The 23,182-nt window shown below is 42.3% G+C and overlaps 1 protein-coding gene across 1 annotated transcript in view; it reads right to left on the bottom strand.

Moving 5' to 3' along the window:
* Positions 1-5,956: 5,956 nt before the first annotated feature.
* CAMK4 (calcium/calmodulin dependent protein kinase IV) overlaps positions 5,957-23,182 on the bottom strand; it is a 102,169-nt gene continuing 84,943 nt past the window's right edge. The window contains exons 6-11 of the mRNA XM_035888457.1: positions 21,904-21,994; positions 20,321-20,395; positions 14,107-14,182; positions 9,551-9,677; positions 7,235-7,387; positions 5,957-6,203 (exon numbers count right to left, since the gene is read on the bottom strand). Of these exons, the coding sequence (XP_035744350.1) occupies positions 6,039-6,203; positions 7,235-7,387; positions 9,551-9,677; positions 14,107-14,182; positions 20,321-20,395; positions 21,904-21,994 (687 nt within the window). The 3' untranslated portion in view covers positions 5,957-6,038. The remainder of the gene's footprint in view (positions 6,204-7,234; positions 7,388-9,550; positions 9,678-14,106; positions 14,183-20,320; positions 20,396-21,903; positions 21,995-23,182) is intronic.

The raw sequence follows: 23,182 nt of genomic DNA, 5'->3' as shown, positions 1-23,182 counted from the left end.
GCAGAACGGGGCATGATGCTGTTCTTGTGCCACTTTGCTCTGAAGCCCTCACCCCGAGCATTAGCAGCTTGTATAGCCAAAGCACCTACAGCAGCCCAGTTGCCTTCATTTTCTATTGGGAAATTAACTCAAGGAACTGAATTCTTTTCTGGTTCTGTCTGGCATTTGTTGCATAGCACTGGGCTATTTCTGTCAGCCAGGTACAGGCTCTTGAGAAAAGAAACACAAGGTGCCAGAAAACAGCATTAAGTCTAGGAAATGGGGAGGGAAAGGAGAAAGACCTCTCCCTGGGTACTAACTGGCAATGACCAATCACTCCACAGGTGGCTCACAGAGGAATATATTTATACTTGACCAGTAAACCCCACTCTTTTGGGAGCACAAGCAACAAAAAAGAGCAGGGGTGAAAACACCTGACAGACCAAAGGGCAACAGCAGATTTGTCAGGGCAGCGCAGCTGAAAACTGCAAGTGTCAGACAGCTCTTCTCCCACTGACTGGGCAGCTCTTCCTGAGTGCTCCATGGGGTCCAGGGCCAGGAAGAAAACATGAATCATAAAGGGGAAGAGAAACAGCAAGCCATTTGGCCATGAAGACATGTTAACACTTGTTCTTGAAGCCAGAATTTCAAATGGAAAACTAGAAAAGATCCCTTTCTTTTAAGCTTTGCTCTTTATGTATTGTCATGTAATGCTCTGGAATGCTGCCATTTCTCAGGCAGACAGAAAAAAGTAGCTGATACTATGGGAGGAGATCTGTGCTACTTAATAGGAGTGAACACCTGCTGTTTAATATACCTTGGCCAGTAAGCATCTTCCTGATATGTAAGTTAGGGGTTAGATTGTCAGTTCTTGGTCACACGTGCTATGGATGGAGTATCACTGGGCAGGGGCCCCTGGTGCAGTTTAGGGCAGCTCTAACCCATCACAAAATTCTGTGCTTGTGTTGTGACCCCACTTCGGCCCATGTCTTGAGCATGCGAAAGGACAAGGGCACTGATGCACTCTTTTCCCAGCTGTGTCTTGGTATGAAGGAGTCAGAGCTGGGAAAAACTCTGTACCAATGTATTTATTAATCTTTCATACCTTGACATCCATTACACTGAATTTCATCCAGCGATGATCCATGTATACAAAAATGTGAAGCACTATGGTTTCCGTTCCAGCTGAGCAATGCTGGCAAAGGGCAAAAGACGACTGAAAAGGTTACTGCGATTGTTAATGCAGGCATGGCTCTTAGAGAACATTCAGCAGTCTCTGCCTCTCTTTTGATAAATGTATGTATTTGTGTGTGTGCATACATATATGTATTTTAATATACATCTATAATTTTATTGATAAGCTCAGAATTGGGCGACTTTGACTATACCATTTTGTTCCTGCTACTGTACTATGCCTATCCCCACAACATCTGAATGCTTTCCAGTAATGACTAAGTTCACGACTGTGTTCATGGTCTCTGTTCCACTCTGGAGGGGCAGAAGAGCATGCAATGCAGGGTTTTTTTTCTTTTGCTTTTGCTGGGTTTTTAGTTATTTGCATGCACATTGTTCCATCCTTATGTAAGTTATATAAGAGTATTCACACTTCAAGGGATGCTCTCCATATTTGCACTGACCCTCTATCAATCTTCACTGAATTGCTCAGGCCAGAAGTTTTTACGTCCCAGACATAAAGCAAAAATTTGTTTATGTGGAGAATCTAGAGTCTTGTCAGTAAAAGTTTGTATGTGTTCTGGAACTAACATCTTTACATTCCAGATATAACTAAATTAGGTAATTATTTTATTCCCATTTTTCTCTTCTTCCTTCCTTATTTTCTTCTTATTTTTCAATGCAGCTGATCGTTTTTATTCAATGCAACACAGTATTGTGCACTGGCTTATCAGGGAAGCTACATTTCTTTATACAAAAGCAGAATTAACTCTCACTATTGTGGTTGTATGTTCTAACTGAAATTACTCTGAAAAGGAGGAAAGGACATACTTTGAGTTATTATTTTATAAACTAACTTTAAGGATGTTCTGAGCTGTCTCTTTGTTTATCTTTGGTATCTTCAGGACTTGGTTGTATCCCTGCCATTGTGCTCTAGGTTGTTACTTGAATGGCATGCCTACATAAGCTATACACTCATAACCTGAGCAGCAACAAGATAGACTCAGCCACACACAACTGAGCTCTTCACCAGGAGAAATACACAGCCTCTGCACAAGCCAGGAGTCAAGGGACTGAGCTGAGACTCGTGTATGCAGGACACTCTGCAAGGATCTGCTGGGAGTCTTCCATCCTATGCTTTCACATGCCACTCAAAAAAAAAACCCCGAGAGCTGCACTGCAGGGCTCTGCGTAACAGCATGCTCCAGGATGTGTGCGGGTGCTGAGCGACAGCTGCCAATTGTTATTTGGAAATGGGTGTTTATTCTCCAGAGTCCTCCTGCATTTGCTGCTTAGCAGATAACCGCTATCCATCTGCTAAGTTGGACACTGACAACCCCTAGCATCTTCTTCCCCTTCCTTGCTGCTGGGCTGCAGACAATGTGGTGTTGTCCTCACTTCCCCCACGGCTGTCAGCTGTTCCTGTGTTTCGCTCGCAGCACGAGTTGTAGGAGAAGGATGTTTATTTGCCAAGTGCCAAGGGCTGGCTGCCTGTGAGCCACAGCGTCCTCCAGCCTGGGACTCCCTGATGATCTGAACCCCTTCCAAAAACTTTTTGGGTGCTGCTTTTATCCTACTCTAGTACCACACAGTTTTTCAGAGCACTTTGCTTTATTCACCAGGGCATGGGATCCTTGCAAAGGGGATGCTGGGCAGTTTTTGTCACTCCTCTCTATGTGCTCAACAGCCTGCTCACTCATGGGGACAGAGCCCTTAGTACCCTTCTTCTGAAGCACACACTGTATCAAAAACTTTTGTCTTGATGCTCTTCTGCATTCAAGAGTTTGATTACAGTGCATCTGTGTCTTCACAGCATGCTTGCACAACACAAAGTGCAAACTTCAGCCAACAAACCAGCATTGGACTCACGCAGTGCAATCTACAGTGTCATCAGCAAAATTGCAAGCAGAAGTGTTCGAAATGACAGGAAATCTTTCCTGAGTGAATTTTTCTGAACTTGTAAAAAACCCTGTTGTTGTGCAAAGCCATTGTTAGCCATTTAACAACCATCAGATTCTCAGCTTAGCTCTCAAATATTAGACTTTAATTGGCTAATACTACACTCTGCCTCTAAAGGAAAAGTTTTGCTAAGTACAAATACTTCAAAAAGATGGTAAGGTTCCCCCTTTTGTACTTGAAGGACTTTGCTGGTATGTTGAACATTTTAAAAACTTAAAGCTTAGGATTTCAACAGAAAAGGGCATCAGTAATTTTCTGCCTAGTTTATAACCATACATGTGGAACTGGCCCACCTCCAGTAGTTTTCAGGTGTGTTCATATTTTTCAGCCACAGTTAAGACACTGGTGTTGCACTCCCAAGTCCGAATTGAGGCTGATGCCACTGGGATGGGATCATTTAGACAAAAACAATGCACGTAACACTCCTTCCTTCAGTTGCATGCACGCACCCTAGCGCTGCTCTTCCTTCTTTCTCGTGCTGTCATACATAAGCCAGACATACTACTTTACTGAGTCACGTATTGGTAATTCATTCAGCACAGACATCCTGATTGTTTCATATTGAGCATAATAAAAGAAAACTAAGCAAACACAAATGAATCCCCAGAGCCTTTGTGCACAAGACTGAGCTGCCACTGAGATCATGCTGTCACAGAGAGGTCTCCAGTTGCACGGCATCAGTTCATATTTATGATATGCTATGGTATAATTGAGCAAAGAATAACTTTAAGAATCAGCTGAGACTACTTTTCAGCTCAACAAACCGTGTCTCAGATGAAGGTATTTCTGCTCAAGCACTCATAGATGTGCAATGACTGTGCAGCCAGCTCTACTTCTGCAGATTAGAAGCAACTATCCCAAACAAAGGGGGAAACATTACAGAAATCCAACCTCTCCCATCAAAACTCCATGCTGACTGAACTCAGATGGCTTCACCACTGTAACGGGGGGAGGAGACCTGTGGCTGAGAAATGCATTTGTCGTGCAGTCACATCACAGGACATAAGAAAGATAGTAAAAAGTGAGACAGGTGGATGTACCTATCACCTTCTCCAAAGTGATTAGTCTTACTGTACTAGTTTTCAAGGGAAAATCTGCAAAAGTGTCTTGTTGGCCTGTTCACAGCTGCCATGTCCCCGCCAGCCATTTCAGCTGACCTCAAAGTGACACACACCTGGGAAAGGATGGATGCACGTATTTTAAATTTCAACTGCACTTAATTAGCAAACCTTTTTGTACAAGTTCAAAGAGTTATAAGAAACAGATAAAAAATCTCAAGTACAATACATTCATTAGCATGCATTCTCACCTAGTAAAGACAGTACCTTTAATCTTCCTTTTTGTATTAATCTAGATTGCATTTTATTTATCAAACCTACCATATGAATAACATTGTATTACCCTTTAATTTCATCAGGAAATGTAGCTACTGAATGTTTTATTAATGACTTGTTTTTTCAGTAGCTGGTATGTTTTTTCAAGGCAAGTTGTGCAAGGCCTAACTTAACATAAAAATGCAAAAGAGGAATGTTGAGTGTATTAGGGTGTTAGGTAACTATCAGTATTAAAAAGTTGAACAAACACAAATGACATTGTTGTACATCAGTTTCTTTTTGTCATTTCTGTAATATATCAATAACACTATGAAATCCATGTGCTATCAAAGTGATAACAAACAATCGTAAATGGTCATACATACTGATGCATATTAGTTTTTCAATTCCTATCAATTAGGTTCAACAAAAAAAATCAAGACAGTTGCAGAGCCTGACGCCAGTTTTGCAAGCTGATCCATGCACACAGCTTTTAACTTAAGACATAGGAACTCTGGGTGGATGCAAGATCTGTGCTGGTGGAACACTTTACAGGAGGGGTTCTTTGTTAGGAAAATCTGCACTAATTATGCTGACAAGTGGAAATTGGTTACTCATGAGGTTAAACTATCTGGGAAGCAACTAGATTATACTACTTGCTCCCAGACCACTTGTATAAGAGTGTTGCCCCAGAGAAAAATCATTAAGTTGTGGAATAGCTTTCTTCAAGCATTTACAACTTGTATAACTGCAGATTATTCCCTTAGGCCCTATAAAAACGTCTTCTAGCTGCACAGTTTAGAAATTAATGAATAAATATAATGCTATTTCAAAAATTTGCATCTAGTCTAATCCCCTTTTAGTCTATCGTTTTGTTTTGCTAACGCTTTACTGGAGAATGAAATGGCAGAAATCTGAGTAATTTTGGTTGTCATTAAAATACTGTATATAAACAGGAAAAGTCAGAATAAGGCATTCTCAACATAAGCTTGAGGAACATACATTTTCATGCCCAGTGGAACTAACATTTCAATTTCTTCTCAGAAGTAGTGGAATGTTTTTTTGCATATAAATCCCCAAATACTTTTGAATTTTACAGATAAAAAGCATTATTTTGTACATGAGTTTTAAAAGCATTGGCTTGGTATTTCCTTCCATTTCGTCTGCTGCAGGACTATGAATCTGGAAGGAAGCAGTTCAAAGAAACTCACGACATACAGAAGACACCTACTTCCATAAAACCAAACTAAATAGTACTTTGTTTCAAATGCCATCTAGAAACACTGGATAGATGTATATGAAGTATACGCATTATGGTAGGTAGTTATTAATCCCCATGTTTTCACCTGCCGGTATTACTGCAAATAACACTGTTTCCATGACATGCCTTATGGAACAGTTTACTATTTTCATAAGCAGTCACATGCATTGAAGGTAGGATCACCAGCCAGGGCATTTGGCACCCCAAAGCAGAACCAGAGAGGCCAAGCTTACGAATCTCTCCTGCTGTTTACAGGACCAGAGAGGCCAAGCTTACGAATCTCTGCTGCTGAATGACAAGTTAGCTGGTGTATGACATGACAGATCTCAGCTGAAACAAGGAAGCACATTGACCTAAGACATTTCTTCTGGAGCTGCTTCTGCTTCCTGAGTGGGTTTCTCTTCGGGTTTGCCATCATGGACGGGAGATGGGTTTCGGCTGGGCTTGTTGCTGTCATGAGTGCTGTGACCACTGGCGCTGCCGAGGCGAGTTGATGCCACCACAGCTTTTACTGCAGCCTGAGAAAGAGAGGATCAAGAAAAGGGTCATTGTTTGTGAATTTCATTTTGCATGGGGATCGCAAAGCTCTCAGACAAGATGCTTTTTACTCTTATTCCCCAGGGCTGCAAGGGCAGCGTCACTGTAGCTGTTGGTAATAAATTCTGTGCTGAAGTATCCCTGGAAGTCTCTCTCCTAAGCACACACAAATCTTTAACAACTGAAGAAGGGATTAGGGGAGAAGAAAGTTTCCTGATCTTATGTTTGTTAGATGCCCAGCTGCCTGCTGTTTGCACGTAAAAATGCTTCCCTGCTTCTTCCCATGGTAGATATGCAGACTAGATGGCAAAGAAGCCTACTGGTAACTCAAAACCTAATGTTATTTTCCCCACAGGCCCCACCTGCACTCCTGCCTTGCAGTGCTTAATTTCCAGATAAAGAATGCTATTGTACATTTGCTCTCAGAGGTACTTGGAAATTTATGGTTTTGGTCTGTTCATCTCAACCCACACATTTTCTGGACCTACATATCTGAAATGCTGACTCTAGATCATATAGAAAGATGGCTTAAGCTCCTGTTTTCTATTGATAGATATAGAAACTTGGTGGCTTACAGATCAATATATGCTACAGTAGATTAAATATCTTCCAGATTTATGGGTGCTCATGAAGAACCTACTCAGAATTTTGTCCTTTCTGGTCAATACACTAAGGATGCGCAAGCAGTAAAGGACAGACAGATGGACAGAAGCAAGGAAAGAAGAAGGGAAGAAAGGAGGGAAGAAGGTAAGGAGTTTGCGAAAGCTGTTTACGTTCCCAGAAATTCTGTCTGTGTAGACAGAGTTTTCAATCAACCTCACACATTTTTATTTGTTAGGCTGCAGACATGGACTGTATCAGCTTCAACTTTTTCTTTTGTCAGTCACCTTAAATAAAAAGCTTCCATTCCACTACGGAAAGTTGTCCTGAAAAGTGTGCAAGTTTTCTGTAAGGCTACTAATTTAATTGCATGCTTTCATGGCCTAAACAGAGACTATGTCCAGAGACTTGCCTTAAGTTTACGCCGGGCATTGAATTCTTGAAGTTTCTTTTGTGCATTGTCCATATGTGCAAAGTTTGCTGCCTTCCCTGTGACCCATGGGTGCTGCAAAGCCTGTAGAGTGGTGAGGCGTTTCTTGGGGTCTAAAACAATCAACTTTTTAACCTGCATCACAAGGAAGAAATACAGAAGACTTGTAACTTTATTCTTCGTTTACATTTTTTGAGCTTTGCATTTTGGGGCTTTGGTCTTGGTTTGGGAAGCATCTTAGTGAAACACATTCTAAGAAACCAACAAGAATTTGCATTCAGGTCTTTGCACGTGTTTTGTTTCTGGCATTTCTTGGTCCTCCATAAATAACACCTGAATAATACTTCCACTAGGGGGTAAGAGAGGAGAAAAAGAATCAACCAGTTACCAGCATTTCTAAGAGTATGAACCAATGCAGCTGGCCTGTATCCACCATCAGCTGTTGTATGTCTGAATTGTCACATAAACCCTAAGAGATTCTCAAAATACCCCCAGCCAGGCAGTTCTCTTGGCAGTATCCCCAGTTTTGGATTTTCACAAGGTTTAAACTGGATTAGAAAGTTTAAATTCTAGCATATGCAACTCATGCAGACTTGTACCATGCAGTAGGAGCAAGGTACATCACAAATGAAATGTTTCTTTCCGTCACCATAAAACCTCATATACACAAGAACTAAAAAGTGCTGTACAAGTATTTCTCTCTTAGCCTACTCTGAAACTAATGCTGTTTATACCATTCTTTGTTACTGAGACCAGGGAAGCTGCACCTCTCCAAACACAACAATAGGACATTTTTAGGAACAAGGCACTGGCAGACATACCCCTGGGAGCGGAGGTGGTACAAACCACCTGGTACAAAGCGAGTCCAGTCAAGCTGCATTTCATGGGGTTTGCTGTCTGTCTGGAAAAGTGGTGTTTTAAAGAAAAAGACAGGTGAGGATGAAGTAAAGATGTACATAGGTGGTACTCAGCAGAGCCACACTTATGCAACTCTCCTCACTGTACACCTTCTTGGAGCAGAGTGCAAGTGATGGCAAAGGCTCCACCACTGCCATCTGCCCAAGTGAGAGGGGAGGACTCGCTTCAGCGCTCTCTGAAATTTCCCTATAAAGACCTATTAAAGAAAGATGGTGCCCTGAAGCAGGTGCAGGAGAACAGGCATGGTGATGAAAATCTACTGTGCGTCCACAGAAGAGGTCAAGTTAAGCAAATCACTTCAACTGAACACCCCAGAACTGCCCACAGCATGGGTGTTGAGAGCCATGAGCTTCATCCTTATATAAAATTTGCTATACAGCATTAAAATCTGAAACTCCGAGCTTTACTGTAGCAAAACCATAGGGAACAGTTTGGACCAAAGCTCTCTGTATATAATAAATGAGCAGCTTTGCTGCAGGCTGCTGTTTATCTCGGTTTTGATGACACAAGGCAGTAAATGATATTTTTCTGACCTTAGAAAAACTTCACCTCTAATACAACAACAACAAAAAAGTACTTTGAACATCTACAGTCCTTCTGTTTGAGGCATCCTGAAGTACTTTACAAACACTAATTATGTAGTATTTTATGGTACCATTTGTATAAGTAATATGGAACTGAGCATTCGTGTCTTCAGTGCTAATGAAATAACTGAATTGTGCAAGTGATTTTTGAGTAAAAATCAAACTCATACCTATCTTTGCAGATCAGTGTCTCCTGGACCCAGTGTTACTTTATCCAGTAATAAAAGAATACAGTGCAGATAGCACGCCAGCCGTTGCATTTTGCTAATGGACCATATTTAAAAGTGATGTGTCTTTCCTCATCTACTGAGATAAAGCTTCAATGGACAGAAAAAGGCTGTCAGCAAAAGCAAAGGAGAGGGGGAAGGGCTTCACTCTTTTTTATATTCTTCCTCCAAAGTTCAGAATTGAAAACTGCACAAAATATAGGGCTTGTTTCTACCTTCCCCTGAAGGTGGTTGCTCTGCAAAGAGGAACGATGAAACACCAGAGACCTGGCATGAAAGGTAGGCATACATGAACACTGCAACAGCTGCCAACAATCTGTGGCTTAGTTCACAGAAGGACCTGAACATCCATGAGTTTGAGTGCAAACTTACAGCACTGGACTAACAGGGGATATTTATCAGCACCATAATATACCAGAGATGATAAGAAGAAAAGCAAGGAGACATATGAAGAATTAATTAACCAATTATTCTGCCCCCACCCCAAAATGGGCTCTTTCTCAGTGGAAGTGATACTAGCCAAATACGTATTAGCAAAGATACTCCAGTCTCATTTTTGCTTTACTTACTAAATCCTTGGCATTCAGAGACACATCATCCCACCAGGGGGACACAAAGTCATATTCACAGTTCAGGATTCTCTTAAACATGTACTGATCTCCCCTTTCATCATAAAATGGTTCAAAGCCACAAAGTCTGCAAGGATAAAAAAGAAAGAAAGAAATTTATCAAACATTAATTCATCTTGGGCTGTTAGAAATACTTCCGGGTATTATCTTCCCCTACTTTGCGTCCTGTACTCCACTTTGGGAAACCAGATCTGGGTGGACTTATGAACTCCTAATTCTACGGAGCAGAGCGAAATGTGGTCACAAGCACACATAAGCACTGGGAAAGGCTGATCAAATTGTACATTTTCCATTTTCACATGTCTGTAATTGGAACTATTAATATAGGGACTTGACATAAGAGTATGGCTACACTTGATAACTGTTTACCTTGTACAAGCCATTAAGTATTCTCTAGCAGCTCTGTTCTGCTGGTCTCAGGCTGAAGTCCCTTGGACTATTTAGTCATTCCTCAGTCTGAAACTTTGCTCATCGCTGCTCTCTACTGTGAGTCTTCCCCAGCTGTGTGACTTTTTCAAGTGGGTCCAAACACCATTCAGTGTGTTGCAAATTAGCATAATGATGTTTTCTATTTTAATTTCCACTTCTTAGATAACAATTCTTGACCTTGGACCTGCTTTTTTTGGATTGTTTCAAGCAGAGAGTTAACATGCTCATAGAGGAATTACCAGAATCCCTGTAACTCTTCCCTGTGGTACAGGAATTAGCTGAGGAACCACACTTACCTGTGAAGCTAGAAGTCCAGTTAGGACTGTTTTTTGACTATGCTCATCGCTGTATGTTCTTCAATGCTGTCACCCACAAGAAGTAAAAATCTTTGGCAGGTTTTAATAGTGGTCAGCCCTCATCTTTACTTAGGTAACCTACATATTATCAAGAAATTTTGTAATCTCACAAATGACTGCATTTGTGAATATATTGAATAATACAGATCATGACACAGATCCACACTGCTGGCCCTGGAGAAAGCAAACTCACAGAAGTGGTTTCCAATTATACAATGTCCTTTTTGTCACTTTGCTGCACTTTAATCATGCCTGCACTCATAGTCAGATGTTTTAAAGTGAACTTCTTATTCAACCAGTATGTGTTCTGAGCTAAACACAAAGTCTAACTGCCACTCTGCTTCCAGAAAATGCAAGAAGCAACGCCAGGGAAAGAACTGCAGACCATAAAGAAAAAGACAGCAGCAAATCTAGAAAATGTAACCTTACATTTTAACATGTTTTTGTATTTTTAAACCCAATATTACTGTCCAGAGAAAGGTGACAGGTGTTCAAGGAAGAAATGCGGTTTTGAGAGTGGTCTGTAGCCATGGAGGGAAGAGCTGCATCACTTTGCACTGCTGAAGAGGAGAAAACCTCCACCGTAAACACATTCTGGGTGCGTTATTAATTTCCAAGTCTGGCAGACGTGTTAAAACATAAAGATCCAATCTCCAAATACTGTGTACTCCAGTAGATGGGAGCCAGTCATGGTCCCTCTGCTGTTCCCCTCCCATTTCCCTGTCTCTCCCATTACCATTTCTGAGCTTGCTTCAGATTGGCTCCTATCCTCATGGAGCACCTTTGCTGAGCAGGGCAGGGTTACTGGGCCACTAACTGGCTAAGCCAAAACTGGCTTCTGAATACCAGGTAATCGGTGACATACAGTGAGACCATGCTTAAAGCATGCTGTGACTGTGTTGGAAGCCTTTTAAGTGATTCTCTATTTACTCCTAAAAATATTTTTATCATAGCTCACTGCTATCATCTAATATTGCCTTATCAACAGTTTCTATGGATCTGCTATGAAAATTCACTTCAGCAGACAGATTAGATGAATAAAACTAGAGGTGTGATTTCAAATTAGACAAATTAAACTGGGGTAAGACCCAGCATGGCTGCTCTTCATTTCATGTAAACCAGGATTATGCTGATTAGTTTTAAATCGATTGCTTACCAAATAAAGAAAGAACAATGTAAACAGCTTAAAAATCAATTAGAAATGACCAGACAGTGTTTTGTGCCCTTTTAAGTAAGTTAGTAAAAAAGCACCTTTAATTAAATCCATGCAATTTTGACTACAAAGAGGCAAAGCATCTGTATTTGTTTACCACTATCTGCATGTCAGATGTGCACTAGCATTTCTAACCTGCTGAAGGAATACAAAAGGACTGGTCCTCTTTGCTGTTAAAATTGTAAATGTAGCTTCCTTGGAATTGTGACAGTTGTCATCAATAGGTCTTAATATAATTTGCCTCAGGAATAATTGTTTGGTCAGAATGTGTGTCAAAGTTTTTCTTAATAACGTGGTAAATCTGCTTTCTATTGGTGAGAAGATACAGTCTGATGCATTTGCCTTCTGTAGCATGGTAGTTAACTCTTAAATTCACTCTGTTTTGGAGGCATATATAACAATGTATTTTTTGGACTGTACGTAAGTGCATTCCCACTACTAAACTATGGGACTGAGACATGCAACACTGTCCTTTAGTCTGCGGGATTAATCAGTTAGTTACTGTACATGTACCTTTCTGGTCTGAGATTCTAACCCATCAGAAATGTTGGCCTACAAAGCTTTACAGGTTATAGAAGAGTTCTAAATGTGAAGTATTATTAAACCTAAATGGAAGAGATGGCTACGTGGATTCGACTAGCACCCTTTTTGCTTGGCTTGCTCCTGTAGGTCAAATTGGATTTTGAACGGGAAGGAGGAGAGGAACAGAGGAGGAAGAAGTAGAGGGGTGTCTGTACTGGTAGTGTTCCACCCAGAGCAGGAGCTCACAGGCTTCTGTTTACACCAGTCAGAGGTTTAACATGGCTTGGGAGCACCTCCTGAACATCTGGAAGGTTTTTAAAGGCTCCGTATAGCAAATGCCACTCCATATATTCAAACAGGAATTTGCTGTACATTCTTGCTTGGAGCTTGCCTACACTTGAAAGCAAGTTCTGCTTAAGGAAGGCTCTCAGTTTCAAGCACAACAGCTATCCCTCAGTTATTGAATAACTAGGCAAGCCCAAGACTTAATCTAGATATCTTTGTAAAGGGACAACAAAAGGCACATCTCCAATTGCAGGGACAGCTCTGCTGGCAAATTTCACATCTCTCTGCCATGCGTGGACTGCTAGAACTGATGAGAAATGATCACCTGGCAGGCAATATCTGACATGATCTTCTACAGACCGGAACCAGGCCTTGAGACAAAGATTCACATTTTAAAGGGAGCAGACAACAAAATGGCAAATAGGACTATTGTAGTCTATTATTTGCAGGCACCCAAAAGGAGAGCTGTGACTTATTTGAAGCTTATGTACAGAACAAAAGATGTTTACTGATCTTTCCACCAGTGTGTTTACATATCCTTACAAGTACTTTTAGTATAAAGCCTAGAAAATACAATTCTTTCTTTGCAAAAGACATACAGAAGATAATACTTGTATTATTACACACTGTACTTGCTGGACACACTTAATGAATCCTAAAAGGGGAAAGAAAATGGCCTAGATGTATAAAATCCTCCATATCTTTAATGTATATGTATAAAAAAATCACGTTTCCTTCCCATAAAAGATATCCTGCAAGTATCATATACAACTACACAAGCCAGCTCAGCATTAGCGTTGCCAGGGGAATAAATGAAGTTACTTACTCTCCCATAAAGAGAAGTGTCAATACACCAGATACAATTTTCCCTTCTCAATAATCTTCCTTCGAAAGATTCCATTGATCAAATAATTACAATGCTTACCGATTGAATTAGGACTAGCCACATTAAGATGCAGACACGAATGCCTACCTTTAGACGCAACTGTTTGAAAATTTTGGTCTATAGTTGCAACTTCAACTGCTTAAAATATGTATGGCCAGCATCACCCACAGCCCCCTGTCAACAGTGCCTCTGGTTATTTTGTAAGAAGTGGAACACTGCAACATTAATCATTTAACCCATTGGACTGATTTGCAGGCAGAGAGGCCAGGGCTGTTCCCTGCCTCCCTCCTGGATGAGATGCTGTGAGGCAGCAGCACTGACGCTGCAGCCGAAGGTGTAGCAATGTCTGTGTCTGACACAGGTGGGGCAGCTACATTTGGGAATATTCACAGGCACTGTGAAACTACTGCAAGCACTTTAACTTCTCCTTGCCCCATCCGTAGGTGAGAAGCTACTTAGGACCATAGTATATCTCACATTGTGTGAATGAGAAAAAAAATATACAATGCTTTCTGACACTTGTATGCTTGTATTTTTGCTTTCAGCAACTTTGCTGCTATTCATTCACATTAACAGCACGATTCTGTGCAGACCTTGCTGCTGTTCAGGAAGAAGTGTTATATTTATCAAATATATAACCCCAGTGTTTTGCCATGCTCCTCTAGGACTTGACTTCCTTAAATAAGATTAGAAATATCGTAATTAAAGTTCAGGATCTCATGTTTTCTAACGGCATGGCTCATAATGTCATTAAAAACTGTAGGTACTCCCAAATGCACCACTCCGTGGCACTGTCCGCACTTACAGTATGTAGGTAATAATGCCCAGAGACCACATGTCCACCTCAGGGCCGTAGGCACATCCTCGTAGTATCTCTGGAGCTGCAGATGAGAAAACACTTGTCAATAAGATGAAAGTGGAATGCAGAAGTAACACTCACAACTATGCACAGTCGTGTCTTTTAAAAAGTTAGAGCCTGCTCCTTTAAGCCCTTAATTAGGCAAATGATTCCCTTCGCTGAGGATAAAGCAACAGAAGTTGTGTCCAATCACAGCCAAAATAAAATGAAAAAGTGGACTTTGGTTTCAAATTGCTTTTTAGGAACCACAGAAAGCTACAGCAGCAGTGGAGCTGATATGTGACAAAGGAGGTGGTACCTTTACTTCAGTATTTTGTTTACCTGGTACTTTATTTGGGCTTTCTTTTAGGTATTCTGTTGTAATTATAAGGATAGACAAGACCATTTCAGGCAATTGCTTTTGCTGCAGCGCGGAGCAGGCGGAAAGGCCAGGCTGTCTCAGGGGACCAGACACACCTTGAGGAAAGCCAAGCAGACTGCTGTATCCCCCAGGCAGTATCTGTTGCTGCTGTGTGTGACTAAGAATGTGCATGGTTGCACAAGCAAACTGTGATGTGCCTACCTCAAGCACCCCTGGCCCCCAGGGCTTGCAGCTTCACACACCTTTGAGGTTTGCCTCCAACTGGGCAATCCTCCCTGGGCAAAGCTCCTGAGGTGAAGGCGAGGATGAAAATGCCACATTTCCAGAGGACGAAATGGAAGAGCTTGATACTGGGGGAGGCAAGACCCTTCCTTCCCTCACCTTTTTGGCCACAGACAAAAATAACCAACTAATTTGGAAAAAAATTTAAAAGAAACTGCTGAGCTGTCTCCCACATATCAGTAGCCCTTCTCAGCAACCACCATAACTGTATTAATATCCATCAGATGTACGGGATGGCAGGACAGCCCCTGACCCCGCTGGCTCTATGATGCATGTGGGATGGCTGCCACATTTCTGGGGCACAGTGGACTTTCTGCACCTATGCAGAGCAACCCTGAAGCACATATGCATCTCTTCACCTTTCCACGCTACACTTTCACAGCCACAAGCAGGGAGGCCAAGAAGGGGTGGGGCTTCCCAAAGTGTATGACAGCTCCCTGCTCAGCCTGAAGCTTGGTTGCCCGTCCGGGCCGACCCAGGCTGCTGGCGCTCTCCTGCTTTGCTCCCAGCCTGTGGGAGGTCTCCACTGGGGCAGCTAGCTCTCCCAAGGACCGCGCTGCAACATCCCAGGGCAGGAAGGCTCCCCCAAGCATGACTTAAATCAGAATATACACAACTCCCTAACGGCCTCCAGGTAGCTGGCTCAGACTTCTTCAACTTGCCTCAAGGATTTACCACGCAGGGAACACAAGCATTTTCACACAGCATCAATATAAAAGGCAAAGGACATTAAGCACTGAGTTTGCTAGCAACCACTTGTACAGCTGGCAAACACTTGCCAGTCTAAGCACATTCTTCTACTAGGTAAAATGATGAACAGAGAGGAGCTGTTTTTGAGAAGGGACACTAGATCCCAACTGATTTTAACTCAGGTCAACCTGTAGTTAGCAGGACAGCCTAAGGCAAAGCACCCAATGGCCTCAGAGAAAGAGATGGAGATGGACCAAGAAAAGAGATGTTAACCACCATTCTCCCCACCATATCTGTTAATTTCATGAGGTGGGTTCTGAAGTAAATAGGACAGTTTTTCTGTTTAATGGCCAATATGCTTCCTCTTCTGGAGAACGCAACATTTCTTGGGATGTCTTCTTGCTCAAGATAAGGGCAGAAGACACTTTCTGCCCTTCTTTAGCTTGCCTCCTCCTCCACCTCAGTATTGAAAATGGCCATAAAGCAGACGAAAGATTCATACACACAGGTCTGCCTTGCTATCTGGACTGTGATTACGTGGTTATACATCTTATAAATACGATTTTTTAATATTTCCAGAAGTTTACTTTCTGTGAATGGATTTGAGTGATACATTGCCGTTAGTTTAGATGTTGGCTGTAATAGACTGATCATGAATCACTGCTCTGCACTGGCTTGTTTTTATGCTCTACTGTCAGAAATCACTTATGCCCTTCTTGTTAAGGTCATTGAAAGCACAGTGTCTCAGCAAGTTAAGTTCTTTGTGACCATCTTCTTACTTTCAGTCCTCTGCATCACTTTGCATGTCCCAGGGACTGTAGATTGGTACGTCTTGATGCCAAAGTATCCAGACTCCAGTGTGTGTTTTTGTTGCTGTGTCCTTTATGCAGAAGCTGCTGATAGCTGAGTGGGCAGGATGTGGGATTTGGCAGCCTGTGAGTATCAATTATTCATAGTTTAATTTGGCATTTCAACAGTATTCCTCCTGGGTTTCCTTCACTTCTGGAAAGCAATGTTTGAACATTTTCTAGGCACCAGGAATTCTGCAGGGTCAGTTAACTTTGGTCGTAAAGCAAGGATTGCAGATCCATGTCTGAATGCACAACGCTCTATTCTTCTGTTCTCAGCACATTCAGTCTCAACCCTCCTCACCAAGCCATCCCTAGTCTGAGGGCTCTTCTAGGGGAATAAGTCTTGTTCTACTTTTGTAGTATACAAAGACAGGCATTAAAAGGCCTAAATGCTAACTACAGTTTTATGGTAATCGTAGTGTAACTGTCATGAGAGAAGACAACCAGAACATTAATAGCTAATATGTGAAGTACAGTTTTATAAACTAAGCAGACTGGAATTCAGTGCTACTCTAAAGCATATTTGGCATTTGTCCATGCTTGGCAGAGAATGTCATACAAGGTAATGGACATGTCACCTGAATTGCATTATCAGCTGTCCTACGAGGTTATAAAGTAATCTTATGGTCTGCTCCAATGTCCTCTTCCCTTCGTTTCTACACTTATAAAAGCAAATGCCAAGTCTTTAGTTTCCACATGGCTTGGCTCAGCTCTGCCTGAAACAACCTGAGATGCTTACCACCCAGCACACTGCTAGCAACTTGCAGCCTTTTGTAGAAGCCTGTTCAGGATCTAGAGTTCAGCAAGAATGGCAGGTCCACAAGATCACATTGGTTGCTGGAGATGAGCATCCACCACAGGAGGCCCAGCAGGCTTTCCCTAGTATAAACATGATCACCAGTCTCCCTGGCCATTAGCTGATTTGCTGACATGGAAGTGTCTTGAAATGAAGGGCGAGCAGACTGCAGAGGCAGCTGCCACCCTCTTTTGCCAGAGGGCCTCCTTCTTTTGCACATTCTGCCCCTGCAAGATCCATTTCTGGCTCATTTTCTGGTTCTGGGAGTCCAGGCAAGCTTCTGCACCCAGGAGCTATCTGTCCCTGCGCTGACAGTGAAGCTGGGCACAAGGGTGTTGTAGCGGGAGCCCGACGGCCTGAGTGGGAATGCCCTGCTGAAAGCTGCCAGGCATCTGCAAGGCTCCGTCCAGCTGCTGGCTGCTCAGCCTTGTATGGCTCAGTGCTGCCACAGGAAACTGAGCCAGAACACCAGGGGTCTGCCCTGCCTGCAGGCAGGCGGGGGGGGGGTCTCTGCAGGGGTGGGGTATCCTGCGGGCCCCTGCTGTCTCCTCTGACCTGGGGATGCTGCTGCTGAAGAAAAGTCTGCTGTGTGCAGGGGATGGCCAGGCTAGGCACATCCCTGCCTGCAGCAGGACAAGCTCCCGGCTGCAGCCCCGAGGGCAGAGCAAAATGCTCTGGCCCCGTGAGGGAACGGACACTGGGGCTCAGCAGCATCTTTTAAATTATTTTTTTCAAGATCAGTTGTATGCTTGCTTTCTGTCCACTGTGTCAGGTTATGTGCTTGAACTCTGGTTTTAGATTTTGGATTTTTTGAGGGGGTCAGTTTTAGTTATATCCTCCTTGGATTACTGATATCTGACATATAGCACAGCTATGGCATTGTTTGCCTGATGTTATGTATACAGCAATTGTTATGCTCACTCCCTGCCCCACTTATTTTCTCCCCGAAGCAATGGAGAAAAAACCCCTACATTCCTAATTATTCATGGACTTCACCAGTACTATGGTTTTTTCACTTGCTTATCAAAACCTCACTGTCCCATATGACAGTAAGGCAACATATTTTTACCTAAATGTGATTCTATGGAAATTTGTTTTAATTTGAAGTATTAGTTGTGGTTTTCTTGCACTCAGATTAGATGCCCTACATCATTAAAAGCTACAAGACTGAGAAACATGAACTAGCTGTGATTTTGGAAAAAACCAGAAACATGCAAGAAAACGACACCTGAGACGAAACACAATTTCTAAACTTTGTGCACATCTCCCATGGTTAAACAAGTATAAAGTGTCCTTAAAGACCACCAACTGAAAAATATAAGCCAAACATCATTAAGTTTATAATTTCCTAATTTCTAAACTACTAAAGGAATTAAAAATACCACCCTTGGGCAATATACTGCTAAGCTCACAAGTTAGATGTTTGCTCTGAAGTAGTTGTGGCAGGGACCCTCTGCCTGCCCTCCCCCCCCCCTCTCCTTCAGATAAAGACTGGGGCTTTTAACATGGTGATAGCTGGCTTTTCCCACCTAATTTTCACAACTTTTGTGCTTTGCCTAGGAACACCCACCCCTTGGTGGGTGGGGGGGAGGGGAGGGGGTTTGGGAGAAGTGGCACCCCTTGGCCAACAGAGAGGTCCGCAGCCAGTGAGGCACCTTGGTTCAGAGAAGCTTCTGGATCATGACCAATCGTGACCACAGCTCAGGTCCCAGCCAGGGTGCAAATGGGCACCACTGGAGCCCCCTTGGAGTGCTCTTCTTGCAGCAGTGGGTCTGTGTTCGAAGCCCCTCCCCTTGGGTTGGGACAGAGCCTGAGGAAACTTCCCAGGACTGAGTGCCCTCACCTACTTTTCATAGAATCATAGAATGTTTTGGATGCACGGGACCCCTAGAGGTCATCTAGTCCAACCCCCCTGCAGTGAGCAGGGACACTGCTAACTAGATCAGGTTGCTCAGAGCCCCATCTAGCCTGGCCTTGAACGTTTCCAGGGATGGGGCCTCCACTACCTCTCTGGGCAACCTGTTCCAGTGGTACTTTTGGCAACTGATTTCTTCTGGATACGTCCTTGAGTGAGCCCTCACCTCCCCTCCTGAGCAAGTGATTATACCTTCTGGGGACCCATGAGAGGGTGAGAGTGAGTGAGTGCACGTGTGCGCGCTTTGGACCATCATTCCTGTGTGTATTGATGTGTTGTAACAATACCCTGACTGACACCTCAAAACCTGTTACCTCTTAAATGTTACCGGAGGGTTGACTGATTTCAGTTTACCCCCATTTCTCATTGGTTTCTGTTGTGTGGTTTTGGCTGCTTTGTGAAATAAAGTCGTTTGAGCTTGTCCTTCGTCTGGGTTAGCTTTAGCATACCTCCGTGACAGTCATCCATAAACTCATGCTTATTGAAGTATCGTGAATGCACAGGCTAATTAGTCATTTTGGTAAGCAGTGGTTGATGCTGACTCTCACTCTCTTGCTAAAACTGAAGCAAACCTAGGATTTCATTCTTATTTTGTTTAGGAGAAAAGACGATTAGTTAAAAGTCCCAAAGCCTTTTTACTGCTGGAGGAGATGACTAGATCTACACCAGTCGCCAAGATCTGCCACAAAGCAATCCCTGATATTGCACTCCTAGTTCTATTATACAGGTCCCACTCCAGCATGGACCAGAACCGTCTGAGTCAAGCATGCATTTAAAACAATGTATTTGCTGAAACTTTCTGGGTTTAGGGAATTAATTTATGACCCTACTCTTAAGGAATAATTTTATTTCCTCTATGTTAAAAAAAAAAATTAAGATACATTCACTGTAAGCAGTATTCAAATATTCATAATTGTTATGAACCCTATAGATTTTTAGTGTTTTCCATTATGTCTTTCATAGACCAAATTTCTGCTGATGCCTCTCCAGTATTATTTTAGAAATTTCAGCATTTTTGCGATGGTTGAACTTATTTCTGTGCAAGTAATGAACTTGCACCATAACATATGTTTTGATTATTAAGCTTCAGTGGTAGAGAATATGAGTTTAGAAAAATTTAACCCAGTTCCAGTTCTGAATTTAGGTTTTTCTTTCTGCTATTTAGGGGCTTTTTTGAATTTTGACTTTAGGAAGAAGCATTTCACCTTGGAAAGAGAAAATCCTCACATTAAGTGCAGCATACTGTAAATAATAAAGCAACATACCACAGTACCCTGGAGTTCCACAAACTGTCTTCATGGTCACCTGGTCCTCCACAATCTTGGAAAGTCCAAAGTCAGCTGTTAAGATTGTTCAGGAATATTAATATTCTTACTGCCTTGTAAAATCACTTCTTTTTTTACATTGTATATGTAATTAAATGAATGTTTATGCATTAAATAAACAGTACTGTCATTTCCAGAGATGATGGTCAATTTAACAAATCTACCCAGACTGCAATCCAGAAGCAAACTTTGTCCATACAGATGAATACTCCTGGCTCTTGCTTCACAGATAAATAGCTTGTATTTTATGCTGAAGACTGCACAAAGCCAATACAATGGGGTGCCGAAGGGCATACAGGCAGTGATCCAGAAATGCATTTTAGGTATATATTCAACTTCCACTCCAGTGGAATTGGAATAATCCAACAGAATTACCAGAACAATTTTGGGTTAAAAAATTGTGCATTAGTGATTTCTTTCATAAGGGTCAGAATATTCAGTCCCTGGAAGATAAAATCCCAGCAGTATAGAGGGCTTCTAGGGGCATGGAGGTCATGACAGAAGTACTGATCATCCTTTTTGCAGTGTTCCCACCCTGAATTACCACTCAGACTGCAAGAGCCTTCATGACATTACACGTCGTACTTGCATGACACTTTTTTAAAAGACAGAAAAACTGAAGTCTTCACAACTCTTTTAGTTTTCACTGAGAATAAACTGAGCTTCTTCAAATTTCAATTTAGGTGGTGGCAATCTGGCCTGAAAAAATGCTGTACTGGGTTTGCGTGGCAAGGTTTTGGTAGTGGGGTGGGGGGACTACAGGGGTGGCTTTTGTGAGAAGCTGCCAGAAGCTTTCCCTGTGTCCAACAGAGCCAATGCCAGCCAGCTTGGAGATGGACCTGCTGCTGGCCAAGGCTGAGCCCATCAGCGACTGTGGTAGTGCCTCTGTGATAACATATTTAAGAAGATGGGAAAAAACCTATTGCAGAACAGCAGCTGGTGGGAGAGAAGTGAGAGGATGTAAGAGGAGCAGCCCCACAGACCCCAAGATCAGCGCAGCAGGAGGGCAGGAGGAGCTCCAGGCACCAGAGCAGAGATTCCCCTGCTGCCCCTGGTGCAGCCCCTGGTGGGGCAGGCTGTGCCCCTGCAGCCTGGGGAGGACCCCAGGCTGGAGCAAGGGGGTGCCCAAAGGAGGCTGTGACCCCGTGGGAAACCCGCGCTGGAGCAGGCTCCTTGCAGGACCTGTGAACCCATGGAGAGAGGAGCCCAGGCTGGGGCAGGTTTGCTGGCTGGGCTGGTGACCCTGTGGGGGACCCATGATGATCTCATTCTTCTTGTTCCTCCTGATTGCTTTATTCTCTGACATGTTCTGCACAATTTTGGCTATAAATTCTCTAAGCAAGCATCTAGATTTGTATTGGTTTTAAAAACACCATGCACAGCTGTGCTGCTGAAGAAGTAACATGCTGTTCATTTGAGTATAAAGTGAACAAAGTGGTGGTGGCGAGACGTATATGCTGTAAACATCAGCACATATTAATGGTACAAAGGAATTAGGGGAGCATATGTTTAATGCTGCTCACCAATTTTTAGTGGTGCATCTGGTGCTGGCGTTGCATAGAGTAGGTTTTCTGGCTTCAAGTCACGATGCACAATCCCATTTGCATGCAGGTACTAGAAAAAGAGAAAGAACACTTAAATGAGAATACGAAGTTATGGTCAAGCATGAGTTAACATCTTCCTAACAATCTATACCAGCAGATTAATAATCTGCTATGTGTGTGACACAGAGTCACTTAACTCATTTTCAGCAGCTTTTTTCCTGCAAACCTTCTCAGCACAGGATCTTTGGATGCATATTGTAATCTGAATAGGAAATCAAAATTTGGGAAGGCAAAGACAGCATTGTGTCCGTTTGAGAAGAAAAGTATCACCAAAAGCATTGTTGACTTTTAAAATAGAGTGGTAGCTTCTAGGAACTAATCTAATAGATGTTGAGATACCAAAGTCTTGCTCAGAGGAAGGTAGTTAGGTAGATTCTGCACATTATAACATTCTGAGAGATAAGAAAAAGGTAATATAACTATTAAATAGACACCTTTGAGTAGAAAGGATGCAGTACGTGTCCTGGGCCAATTCTAAAATCTTTGAGGTCCCTGGAGCAGAATTCTCAAGGATTTTAAAACCACCCAATTGCTGTCTCAAAAATCTATCTGTCTTGCTGAATCACATGCAGTACGTGTGAATTCACTCACCACTGAATCCCTTTAAAGATGCTGTTCCTGCCTTGGACTAATGGAAAGAAGAATTTCTGGAATATATGGTGGCCTCTTATACTGTTATATATAGACAGAAAAAATATATAATATACTGATAGACAAAAAGGGATAAACTAGTGAAACAAATCCTGTATTTCTTGTTGATAAAACATTCAGCAGAAACCTCTGAAGCCTTGGAAGAAAGATGCTTAAGGGTAGAATCATGTTATCTTATTTGAAAGTCTGCTGGTCTATGTTTTATTTTCATCTCTCTCAGCTGTGTTTTCACTATTAAAAAAAACCCCAAACAAACAGTGTGTGTGCAGTGTTATGCAGCAAATGATAAATGGTTGAATATTCATCTAGAAAGCAAAGCTACAGCGTTCACTTGAGTTAGCATCTGAGATGAATTCTTGACTGTATCTCATTGGAATTTTAGCTTGTAAAAATTGCCAGTGATTAAATAACATTAAGTAAGAATACATTGCTCTTTCCTTGGGCATTGTTTTAAAGACACCGAGTGCTTTTTAAGTGTAAGCTTCTTACAGTGCAATAAATGTATTTTGTTGACTTTCCCTAAAATCCTAAAGTGTCAGTATTTGTC

Source organism: Egretta garzetta, unplaced genomic scaffold (genome assembly GCF_000687185.1).
Source record: "Egretta garzetta isolate BGI_Z169 unplaced genomic scaffold, ASM68718v1 scaffold271, whole genome shotgun sequence".
Taxonomy (NCBI): domain Eukaryota; kingdom Metazoa; phylum Chordata; class Aves; order Pelecaniformes; family Ardeidae; genus Egretta; species Egretta garzetta.
This window is presented reverse-complemented; position numbering and strand designations above follow the sequence as displayed.